Source organism: Magallana gigas, chromosome 2, assembly GCF_963853765.1.
Source record: "Magallana gigas chromosome 2, xbMagGiga1.1, whole genome shotgun sequence".
Taxonomy (NCBI): Eukaryota; Metazoa; Mollusca; class Bivalvia; order Ostreida; family Ostreidae; genus Magallana; species Magallana gigas.
The window spans coordinates 51,312,603-51,325,372 of record NC_088854.1 but is presented as its reverse complement, the minus strand read 5'-3'; the positions used below and the strand labels follow the sequence as shown (position 1 = coordinate 51,325,372).

General features: G+C 34.1%; 1 protein-coding gene across 2 annotated transcripts in view; it reads left to right on the top strand.

Annotated features, from left to right (window-relative positions):
- Positions 1-12,770, top strand: part of LOC105328709 (DNA polymerase epsilon catalytic subunit A) — a 28,773-nt gene that overhangs the window by 114 nt on the left and 15,889 nt on the right. Inside the window, exons 2-24 of one of the 2 annotated variants that reach the window (XM_066077127.1) lie at positions 313-439; positions 1,873-1,953; positions 2,162-2,299; positions 2,398-2,552; positions 2,635-2,709; positions 3,000-3,132; positions 3,219-3,326; positions 4,236-4,346; positions 4,440-4,525; positions 4,610-4,725; positions 4,840-4,904; positions 5,041-5,112; positions 5,272-5,385; positions 5,471-5,683; positions 6,968-7,204; positions 7,359-7,461; positions 7,566-7,712; positions 10,236-10,369; positions 10,578-10,738; positions 10,977-11,069; positions 11,335-11,479; positions 12,022-12,222; positions 12,604-12,756. In XM_066077127.1, the coding sequence (XP_065933199.1) occupies positions 313-439; positions 1,873-1,953; positions 2,162-2,299; positions 2,398-2,552; positions 2,635-2,709; positions 3,000-3,132; positions 3,219-3,326; positions 4,236-4,346; positions 4,440-4,525; positions 4,610-4,725; positions 4,840-4,904; positions 5,041-5,112; positions 5,272-5,385; positions 5,471-5,683; positions 6,968-7,204; positions 7,359-7,461; positions 7,566-7,712; positions 10,236-10,369; positions 10,578-10,738; positions 10,977-11,069; positions 11,335-11,479; positions 12,022-12,222; positions 12,604-12,756 (2,968 nt within the window). Of the gene's footprint in view, positions 1-312; positions 440-1,872; positions 1,954-2,161; positions 2,300-2,397; positions 2,553-2,634; positions 2,710-2,999; positions 3,133-3,218; positions 3,327-4,235; positions 4,347-4,439; positions 4,526-4,609; positions 4,730-4,839; positions 4,905-5,040; positions 5,113-5,271; positions 5,386-5,470; positions 5,684-6,967; positions 7,205-7,358; positions 7,462-7,565; positions 7,713-10,235; positions 10,370-10,577; positions 10,739-10,976; positions 11,070-11,334; positions 11,480-12,021; positions 12,223-12,603; positions 12,757-12,770 lie in introns of both variants that reach the window. The other variant, XM_034443834.2, reaches the window with a different exon arrangement.

Below are 12,770 nucleotides of genomic sequence, written 5' to 3'. Positions count from 1 at the left end.
AGTTTAATCCTTCGCATCAGTATTTCATAGGACAATATCAGATTTTGTGAAAAAAAGATGGAAAATAAATCTTAATTTCCTTAAAAATAATTAATATATGACCTTTTTAGAAGGTTGCATAATGTCTCAGTTTAAAACAGGTGCTTGAAAATCAGAAAATGTCACTGTATGTGCTTACCTGATAACAGTCACTCATAAAAAATCCTTTATTAGCATTAAACCTGAGACATAAATAACATTATGTTATTTATGTCTCTGCATTAAACTGTAAGAGATGATTTAATTATTGATCTTTGTTGTGTAATTGCGCAGACGAGAAGATGGTTCAGACAGACGGCTTCAGAGGGCACTTGCTGGTGATGCAGTGGACAGCAAGTTTGGGTTTGACAGATACAAAGAGGCAAAGGATAGAACTGGATGGCTTATCAATATGCACCCTGTATGTTCATTGAAAAAACAAATATTTTGATAATAAAATAGATATTAGATATCTTTGGAATTACAGGAGATATTTTTAACTCAATAATTACCTTCAATTTTTCCTTTAAGAAATATCATTGCTTTTTTGCCTTAACTCCCATAATGTATATGCATAACCATAAGGCCATTGCAAGTTTTTTCTTTGTTTAGCATCCACCCCAAACTCAAAAACCTATCTTTTTATCAGGAAAAAACCCCACAAACCTTAGAAAAAACACACAACTTTAAAGGTTCAACAAAATAAAATTTATGATATATTTTGAAGTCTTCTCTTCGTTTTTTAACAAAAATAACAAATATTATAATTAAAAAAAATTCATATCTTTGGCACAAAACTTCATATAAGAATTGAAAAACAAATACATTCCCTGCATTATAGTAGAACTGACATCTTGCATTTTGAATGTTGTTTATATTTATAAATATTTGATTTCCGGTCCCGTTTTAAAATTGCGATCCCGAGCCCGATATACAAAAAAATTATTGAATTTTATGAACAACCATTGTTTTTTTTTTTTTTTTTGACATCTTAAAACCAATCCGTCCGCGGATGCTAAACATAGAAAAAACTTGGAATGGCCTACATGCATAAATGGTTGCCTTAATTTATTTTTTCGTCTAATTTAACAGCTTCGAAAACATTCCTCATACACAAACTATACGCATGATTCCAAAATACTGTCAGTACAAGAGCCTTGAAAATACTGGAATTTGGGTGCTTACACATAAAACTGCAAAAACATTTAAAAGATCATTTTTCTCAACCAACTGTTCTTAATAGACGATCCAACAACATTAAAAATGATATAACGTAAAATCATCAATTAACTTCACAGTACCTTAATTCTAAACCAACTGCCCTCTAGAAAACTGTGCAAAACATGAAAAAGATATTGTTTAAAATCATCAATCAACTTTTTGGTAAACTGTTCTTTATTTCTAAACCTAAACTATAATGGCAAAAATGTAACTTTGTATATTGCAAGAAAATCACGCTTATTTTAAAATTTCAGTTTTGGCATCATAATTTTGATATGCTCTAAATGTTTTGAACAATATAAAGCAGATAGAAGACTATAAATGAAGTTATACAGTAGGATTATAGTAAACTCTTTTTCTATGCATTTCTTATGAAATGGAAATGGCAGCATTTTATGGGGAGAGTCTCATTCCATAATTTGGAGTTAGATAACTTGTGTTTTTATTCTGCAGAAGTAAACTTTATGTAGATTTTTTTTTCGACGGAATTGAAACAATTCTTTTCTTTGAGAAGCGTTTCTGTCAAAACAATCTTAATACTTTTTGAAATGCTTCCATCAAAAGAAACATGACGAAGGAAAGAAAAGTACATATACCATTCTGACATTATTTTACTTTTATGAATTTTTATAGGCAGACATATTGGATGAGAATAAGCAGTTGATAAGTGCTGTGGATTATTACTTTCTAGAAGAAGATGGGTCTCGTTTTAAGGTAATGAACAAAATTTGAAATATTAAATGAAATTGGTCATCTTACCATTTAAAATATATGAATCAATTATCATGATTTATATCAGAAACAGTTCAATATTCATGTACATGTATTCAACAATATCAACCTAAATGAATTTTCCATTATATATCTTGAATTCTGATTAAATGTTATTGCTATCTATATATTATGTATATTTACAATTTAGGCCACACTTCCGTTTAAGCCATACTTCTTTGTTGCTACAAAGCAAGGATGTGAAAGAGAAGTAGCATCGTATTTGACCAAAAAATTCTCAGGGAAATTAGCCACCGTAGAGACTGTTTTCAAAGAGGATTTAGACTTGGTAAGAAGACAACTTCTTCTGCAATTATACATTTTAATCTGCTGTAAGATCTAGATTTTTTAGTGGGATATGACAGCTGTCATTTTTTTTTATTTTAGCCAAATCACTTGGTGGGACTAAAGCGACAATATTTGAAGCTGTCTTTTCTCTCAGTGGAGGACCTTACAAAAGTGAGACGGGAAATCCAGCCAGCAGTCCGCAAAAATAAAGAGCGAGAACAGTCCAGTGAAGCTTACACAACGTTGCTCAGCAAGTATGGGTGCACACATTTGTTAACAGCGGCACTTGTATATGAAAAATGGCTGAACATGATTTAATTTTGACTTTATTTACAGCCATCTTCTTGGGGCAGACGGGGATAATTCTGAAAACAAAGCAACAAATCAAATGGAGAATATCATTGACATAAGGTACATTTAATGATACAAAATATGGTACATTTAATGATACACAAATATGGTACATTTAATGATACATAAATATGGTACATTTAATGATACACAAATATGGTACATTGTATTTTATTATATAGATAATTATTGATTTGAAAAATCCATGTGTGTGAAATATGATTATATTCACAGTATGCAATATTTAATGTAAACATAGTTCATGATATGAAATTCAGATTTTTTCATAATTGATGATTTTTCGTAAATTGGTGATTACTATGTAACTGAATATTGTGAATTAATTACAGAGAGTATGACGTTCCATACCATGTGCGAGTTTCCATTGACCTGAAGATCTTTGTGGGTCACTGGTACACGGTGAGGGGGCGGGGATCACTTCCAGTAGAAATTCGCCACAGAGAGGATCTCGTCGACAGGCCGGTCAGCTCTTGTTTTGTCTGTAAACATTAGAATGATGTGTTGATGTTTATACCATATGAACCATTTAATTTATATGATATTTGTAGGATCCTGTTGTTTTGGCTTTTGACATAGAAACAACAAAATTACCTCTGAAGTTCCCTGATTCTCAAACTGATCAGATAATAATGATTTCATACATGATTGATGGCCAGGTAAGTCTGTAAAAAACTCTACATGTTTGTGAGATTATATTCAGGTAAGTATGTAAAAAACTATTCATGTTTGTGAGATTATATACATGTATTGTAATTTACTTGTTGAGAAAATTTAATCCACATGTAACTAGGTTACTTTGAAAATTAAAAAATAACATGTCAGAAATAACACTTAATTGTGATGAGTATAGATATCAAAGTATCTGTAAGCTGAGCCGAAACCACCTCTTGGGGCCAAATTCATGTCCATGATCCAAAAAGTGTGATTTTCATTCACCCTCAGATGTACCAAAACTTGTTTTGAATGGATGTGTTTTCAGAATATTGAAGATTCATTGAAACATCCTGAAGATAAAAAGATACTGTAAATAAAGTATTACGCATGCTAGAAATTTTGTTGAGATTCTTAGTCAACCATAGCAGTAATGATATGCATGCAACAAATTCACCTCTGCAAGCAAAAATTAATTGTGTTGTACCAGGTCAGTGATTTTTTTACAGCCTATTAATGTTTGAATTTCGGCCCTTAATTTACCCTTCCAAATTTCACTGATTTTTTCCCACTTCAACATGTACGTTTTCCCAATATTTTTTTAGTCCACCTCCTAAAAAATGGAGGATTGTATATTACTCTAAAAAGATAAATTTAATTCACTGTATAGTTTATCTATTTGCAGTAATACTCTTGCTATTCCCATTTGACCAATATGATTTTTTTCAAATTCCAAATCAGCAGGTTCTTTTTTAAAAACGGAAAAAAATCACTGCAGGTCTCTTTTCTGTATTAAATGAATAACGTGACTACTTTATAACTCTTACTGTGAAAATTGATTTCCATGATTCAGTTGTCAACAGGCCAATCACTTATTATACTAGATTTACTGTATGAATGACTGGCTTTTTCAGGGTTTCTTGATCTGTAACCGTGAGATTGTGTCACAGGACGTAGAGGACTTTGAGTACACCCCACGCCCCGAGTTTGAGGGACCATTCACTGTCTTCAACGAGCCAGATGAGGTCAGACAATTCAGCCAGAAAATTTTTTACATCTTAACAGGAGGTGTAACATGTTGACATATTTTTTAAAGTGAATTTGTTTGTTTCCCGTAGGAGGCTTTGCTGAGACGATTCTTTGACCACATTCTGGAAGTGAAGCCCCAGATATTTGTGACGTACAATGGAGATAGTTTTGACTGGTATATGCTTTATTGGATATTAATTCTTACATGTAGATATATTAGTGAATTCCGTGTTTAAGCATTTAGAACTACAATTTGTAGGCCATTTGTTGAGACGCGAGCTGCTATACACGACATAGACATGTCCCTAGAGATAGGCTTCCAGAAAGACAACCAAGGAGAGTACAAGTCCCGGCCTGCTGTCCACATGGATTGCTTCAGGTGAAGTGTTCAATAGAGGATGTTAGATGTATTCATGAAAACATTATCCTTTGAACATGTAGCTCTTCAATAGTTTTATTCTGTTTGGATAAAAATATTTTCACTTTTGTATAGATGGGTAAAGAGAGACAGCTATTTGCCAGTTGGAAGTCAGAATCTGAAGGCTGTAGCAAAGGTTAGCTAATTACATGTATTTCAAGAAGTTATAACATGGTCATACACTTTAGCTTGTTAGGTATTGTTGAAGCAATTTGTTAATATTAATTCCCTAATGTTTAAAACTGGAGTTTGATTTCATTGTCACATTTCAGGCCAAGTTGAGATACAATCCTGTAGAGCTGGACCCTGAGGAAATGTGTAGGATGGCCAGTGAAGAACCGCAGGTAAACGAGATAAAGAGAACGCAACCAAGTGCTGTGATCAAAATTTTGCACAAAACATGAAATACATGTACATAAACAAACAGCTGTAGTTTTTTTATTCTTCTTTTAATATTGGTTTTGTTTTTGTTTGACCAGTATGCTGTTCCTTTTTTTTGACAGGTCTTGGCAAACTACTCTGTGTCAGACGCAGTAGCTACATACTATCTGTACATGAAGTATGTTCATCCCTTTACATTTGCCTTGTGCACCATCATTCCTATGGAGCCAGATGAGGTATTCATTCCTAACATATTGTACTGGTAGTCTGAAGAGAGTTGTGTAAAGAAATTATTCTGATGTGCGATTCTATGTCTTGCAGGTTTTGAGAAAAGGCTCTGGGACTTTATGTGAAGCATTACTTATGGTCCAAGCCTATCACGCAAATATTGTGTTCCCTAACAAACAGGAAGCCATCTGGAACAAGATGACAGACGACGGACACGTGCTGGACTCAGAGACCTATGTTGGGGGTCACGTAGAAGCCCTGGAGTCAGGGGTCTTCAGAGCAAACATACCTTGTAGATTTAGAATGGTATACTTTTATGATAATAGTATTAGTACGAGGGTCAATCAAAAAATACGAAGACAATGTGGCTGTCTATCATATATTTTTCATGAAAGCCATACTTAACAGATTAATCTGTGCACCAACACTTATGTTATTGATATGCGAAGTTTTAGTCCATTTGATGAAACGGTATTTTTGTTACCCCTTTTTAAAAACAACATGTTTTGTCACCACGGCGCACGGTAACGTTCAAAACATGACGTCAAGATTAAACACGCACAGTTTATAGATATACCCCATCTTTATATCACGCTTAGTCTCTTGTGCCCCTCTCCTTACAATTTACAATTGCACTAAACCACTTAACATCTTATTTGCACACATTTTTTCGAGAATCATAAGTTAGTTCTTCAAAGTTTTCATTTTCTAACCGTGTATCTCTTAGTTTACAGTAAGGATAACCCTGAACGTCGGTTGACATTACTCATTTTTTGATCAAATATTTACAGATATTCTACTCTCTTTCGGACTGTTTTATACTCAAAATACAATTACCACCACCCCCACAAAATTTATTACAGTTAAACACAAACTTGCAAATAATTGTTGACTTACATGTATTTTTTGCACCATTGAGCATTTTCACAGCTTGTGTCGGCTTTTTCCGGGGTTAAATCCATTTTATTTGTACCTCTCGTTGCGCCGTGACGTCCGGCGACGTCGATGTTTTTAGTCAATTCTAAAGAAGACTATCTGTCTTTAGTTACTAATATCTGTTCGACAAAATAATATATCCCGTCATTATTTGGAACATAGAATACCAAGACAAAACTTAATTTTAGGTTTCAATATTATTTGGTTTTAAGCCCAATTTATAGAAATATTACTTTCAACATTGTACGGTTTATTGTTGACATAACACAAATTTTGACCGTGCGCCGTGACCTCATTTTTGCAGGATTAGATTCTAAACAATTCTTAGAAATAAAGGAATCTATTAACTTTTTTTCTTGCAAATTGTTTGAAACTATTGCTGAATTATGTCTACCAAATTTAGTAATTATATGACGTTAAGTAACATAGCTATGACAAAAGTCTTCGTATTTTTTGATTGACCCTCGTACTTAATCTCTGTTTAATCCTTAAATGATTTTTAACAGTGAAAATTCAGCAGTAAACATTTTCTGGCGAATAAAGGCAATTGTTCGAGATCGATCGAGAGAAAGTGAGAGAGAAAGGAGAGAGAAAAAGAGGGGAAATAGAGAATGTTGAGAATATGTTTGTAAGTCTATTAACACATACTTGTAGGTACCAGAGGCATTCCAGAATCTGATAGACAAAGTGGACAAGACGATGAAGCATGCGATAGAGGTGGAGGAGAAGATCCCGATGGAGGAGGTGACAAACTTTGACGAGGTGTGTGCGGACATCATTGAGAGTCTGTCTATGCTAAGGGACTGTCCCAACAGGCTGGAGAACCCCATTATATACCACCTGGACGTAGGCGCAATGTACCCCAACATTATCCTGACCAACAGGTTACAGGTAACAACTATTACATGTGTTATTGTAAAATTCTTCCTGATTTTACTAACTTACTTATAACTAAAGGAAGTTGCCAATGTATCTTTTTAGAGAGGATTTGAGCTACATGTAAGAGGATGAAACATATTATGAAATATACATTGATTTGTTGCAGCCTCCTGCTATTATTGATGAGAGCACCTGTGCTGCATGTGATTTTAATAAACCAGGGGCCACCTGTCAGAGAAAGTTGCCCTGGATGTGGAGGGGAGAGTACAGTAAGTCAGCATTGAATCTTGTGTCCTATGGTTGAAAAATCTCACAGTTAGTGTTTACTCATTCAATTGAGTCTCAGTGTGATAACATGAAGTGTATATTTTAGTGCCTGCCTCTAGGAATGAGTTCCACAGAATTCAGCAGCAGCTGGAGAATGAGAAGTTCCCTCCCTACCAGCCTGGTGGCCCACCGCGAGCCTTCCACCAGCTGACCAAGGAGGAACAGGCCACCGCTGAGAAGAAAAGACTCTCGGGTACAGAGCGGCATGTCACTGCCAGTTACAAGTAGTTTAGATACAGCCATGTCGCAATTATAGACTCATCAGTTGAGAATTAAAATTCAGAAGGGTTATACTTGTACATGTTAAGGTGTAATATCCCTCTGATAAGAGAGATAACTTCTGTAGAAAATAATCTCACTTTGTGTCTGTTAACTCACAATTATTAAGGCATGTAGCAATAAGGGGAGCAGTGCTGGGCCCCAATTTATGTTGGAAGGCGACATTTATTTAATATTCAATTATAAAAAAAAAAGGAAATTTGAACCAAACGAACTAAACCCAAACTTTTGGCAAGTGAAAAAAAGTAAAGAAAACTTTCACAAACAAAATTGTAAGAAGCGAATTATATTTATCAAAATTTTAATGAGGCAGTGTCTACATGTATACCCCTTTCTCTCCCCCAATGGATTCATTTTTTTTTTTTAGAAATATTACTCAATTTTATGTACTAGTTCAGTACATGAACAGTAAGTGTTTGATGTTTTAGGCCAGAGAATTTTGGATGAAATTTTGCTCTCTCTCCCCATTTATAGCTCGTTCACAAAGATGAATGAATTATAATTGAGAAAAACGTGACCAAGACTATTGCAAACTCTAGGCTTAATTATCATCGTTTGAAACATAACATTTCAAATGTTTAAAATTGAATATGGGTTTTCTTATATGAGAGAGTAGATATGGGACAACAAAATTAAACAAATAATAATATTATATTTTATTCAAGACAATATATATCCCTATATTGAGATCATACCAATTACTGGAAGATCATTCATTTGATCCCCTTTTAGTGTTGTAACAAAAAGCTCTCACGACTGGTTTACACTTTTAGCATTTTTAAAACATATGGATCCTTCACATGAACTATTATCTTAATATCCAAATTTAAAAACAGAAAACATTTCTGATTAATTAGAAACTGTGGCAATTTATCAAGTACTGTATGTGAAATATGTATGTTAAATCTTCAATTGATAGTCTATGATTAAGAAAGATAACTCTTGCTAATTGAAGCAACTTTTGTTACAAACCTATGCAACAAAGTGCTATTCTGAACTTAAAAGCAGCGCTTCATTATGTTTTCTAATATGAACTGGCAATGTATATAACTATATATTATTTTCATATACATTTAATATTTTTAATTTTACGCTGCGATGGTAAAATTTTACTTTTTCTATTCACTATGTCTAGTTTTCTTCATAACATGATTAAACACATTATCAATTTTTGAAAAATCTAGCAGCGCTTCATCACTTCAACTTTGTTTCATCTGAATCTATTGATATTGACTTTCATGAAAATCAATATGAAATTTTTTAAAAAAGATATGGTAAAATTAATAGCAGAGGGATATTACACCTTAAAAACATTGTAAATAAAGTATATTGGTAGAACAGAAAATGGACATGCAGTGCATTCATACTTGCCAACCTCTAACATGTGAAAATCTGGTCATGACCAGATTTGGAAAGTAAAAAATCTGGTCATGACCAGATTTGGAAAGTAAAAAATCTGGTCATAGCGCGTAACGACATTCACGACATATTTATCATGCATTTCATAGGTATATACAATAGAAATATGTGTTAAAACTTATGTGTAATACTTTATTGCAAAGAAGCATTTTAACTAACAGTTGCTGATTTTAAATTTTGTAAAGTGATCCGACACAGAAAATGGTAGGTTGTTTTCAGCTAAATAAAAAAATGCAAAAAGAGTTTCTGCTACATTAACCTTGCTTTTGAACTCTGTAAATGATGGCATGAAAGTTGTAAGTGACTTGGAAGACTTTTGTGTATTAAAAAGCATTTTATACATGAGTGACAACTTAGCGTTTTTGCATGTTTAGTCAGATCAATTTGGGCACAAAATCCAATATTCAAATGTGCGTTACATAGAACGCAAAAGCCTCGTTTTGTACTCGATTACTTTGTTTTATCTATAAGAATTCATTTTCCTAGATATGTTGATATATAGGTACAAAAATATCGTTTTCTTTTTGTTGGTTTTGATTCCGCTGGCCCCGATGAAGACCTTTTCTTATTGGAAGCCATCACATTTAATGATTTAAACCTTTGCTTAGTCAAAACAACTCACGATAATAATTACACTTAATGTGTCTGTTATAGCCATTGGCATTGTTTACGCGTTACGTAAATCCAAGCTCAGCGTGGGTTCATAACTTGAAGTCAAACGCGCAACGTAATTTACGAACCAAATCCGGAAATCGGGAGATTTTCGGGTTGTTCGACAAAAATCGGGTGAAAAGCATTACCCGCCGGGTCATAAAAAATAATCGGGTGAAGGGTTGAAAAATCGGGTGTGACCCGACGAAATCGGGTCAGCTGGCAAGTATGAGTGCATTGTAAATTATATGTAAAAGCAAGTTATCAAAGATAACTACTCCTAAGATACCAAAGGGTTCCAATTCTATTGAATTTAATGTGAAAAAATGCAGTTAACTTCATTTTAAGTGTGATACATATTCATTAGATTATTGCCGGAAAGCTTACAAAAAAGTCCATTCCACTCGCATAGAAGAGCGAATTGCCACTATCTGCCAGAGAGAAAACTCCTTTTATGTTGACACTGTGCGAGCTTTCAGAGATCGCAGATATGAATTTAAGGTATGGCCATAGTTTACACATCAGTGGGTTGTAGAACTGTTCTTGTTTAATTTTGGAAACTGATTGCACCAGAAATAAACCACCTTTGTGTTTAATAATAAAAACATTTTTCGTAAAAAGACATATTCAAGAAAGTCTCTGTTGCCTGAAAAAAGTTGACCTGATTTCATTGATATAAGGTAAAGTGTAGGCATTTGAATTTTTATAGGGCTTAAACAAAGCCTGGGGTAAAAAGTTAGCAGAGGCCAAGAAGTCTGGGGATGCAGCAGAAATAAAGAAAGCCAACGGAATGGTGGTTCTGTACGATTCTCTTCAGCTGGCTCACAAGTGTATCCTCAACTCATTTTATGGATATGTCATGAGAAAAGGGTATGGTATTTTAGTAAAAATACATGTACATGTACTGGAGGTAGTGTATAGATGCCATGTAAATGCTTGATTGACAGACCACTGTATATTTTTTGGCTGATGCATGTACATAGATGTACGGTGTATGCATAAATTTCAGTTTTGTTTCACAGATATTGAATTTGTTTGTTCTGTGCGTTGAATAGCAGCCTTATTTTGTGTTGAATAATAAATAACAGTTCCATATTCTGTTGTACAGAGCCCGATGGTACAGCATGGAGATGGCGGGGGTTGTGTGTTACACAGGGGCCAACATCATTACCAAAGCCAGGGAAATAGTCGAACAGATTGGGTAATGTCCTCAAATAATCAGCCATTTCAGCTCTATATACACATATATACGTGTAGACTGATATACGTGTAGAACCAGTAGATTGTTTTCGCTCACAATATTGTCAGTTGAATACAAGTAAATGTACATCTTTTCATATAAGGTTTATATAATATCCTCCTTTAAATGCACTTATTTTGTTGATTTGGATTGTGCTTAAGTAGAATTCTGCACCTGCTCATAAAAAAGAGATTCTTTTATCTTTAATAGTGGTTCTGTATTGTAGTCGCCCTCTGGAACTGGACACTGATGGTATTTGGTGTGTGTTGCCTGCTACATTCCCAGAAAACTATGTAGTCAAGACAACCAATGCCAAAAAACCTAAAGTTACCGTGTCATATCCAGGAGCCATGCTAAATATCATGGTCAAGGTAGGGGTCATGGTGATTATATGAAAATGCAGAAATCTGGATATAATTCTTATGAGGACTTCTGTCAGAATTATTGATATGTAAACTTCAGGACTTGGCATGTCTTTCTAACTTTTGCTTTGTCTTAACATTCATTCAGCTGGAAAGATCAATCAAATTTCGAAAGTGTTGCTCTTCTGTTTATTATAGTTTCACCAATCATAAACTTTAAAAATATTGTTTCTTTCAAAGTTATAGAAACCCCTTGCCAATATTGATTTAATCAACATCTTAATTCCAATGTTAACGTATTGTACCATGGCAAAGCATAGTTTAGTAAAACACGCTTATAACGAAGTACCAGGGACAGGCGACTTACTTTATTATAAGCGTAATTTGTTATATCCGTCAATGTTTACAAAGTAATAAAATTACGAGAAATAAAAATCACTTCACTGTAAGCATCAATTCATTGTAAGCGAGTTCGCTATAATCATACATGTATAACCCTATAACTGTATTTTAAAGGGAGGTAACAAGCTTTGTATATACTTCTGTTGTAGGACTTTTTCACCAATGACCAATACCAGGAGTTGGAGGATGCTAGATCCCTGAAGTACTCGGTACGCAGTGAAAACTCCATCTTCTTTGAAGTGGATGGCCCCTATCTTGCCATGATCCTGCCGGCTTCAAAGGAGGAAGGGAAGAAGCTGAAGAAGAGATATGCGGTGTTCAACTTTGATGGATCTCTAGCTGAATTAAAGGTAGAAAAAGAAAGTTAAGGCTGTAAAATGGACTGAACTCAAATTTTTTGGGGGGAAATTACTGCAGTAAATTATTACTGTTTGTCTATAGTGTTATTACCCCCATTATAAATATATTTTAGTGTTAATACCCCCAATATAAATATATTTTAGTGTTATTACCCCCAATATAAATATTGAAATATATTTATATATAAATATATAGATATATTTTCTTAAGAAATGATACACAGGCTGGTGTATTTTATGCAAACACATTCTCTCTCATATGCAATGTATTCAATGAAAATTATATCTGTACAAAAATTTTAACATTTACACTTTTTACATGTAAATTTCTCCATGATTTCTAAAGATACCTGCCCATTTCTTTGTAACTAGGGTTTTGAGGTGAAGAGACGAGGTGAGTTGGAACTGATCAAGATCTTCCAGTCCTCGGTGTTTGAGGCGTTTCTGAAGGGCACCACCCTGGACGAGTGTTATGCAGCAGTGGCTAAAGTAGCTGACTATTGGCTGGATGTTCTCTTCAGCAAGGTCTGTACTTGTCT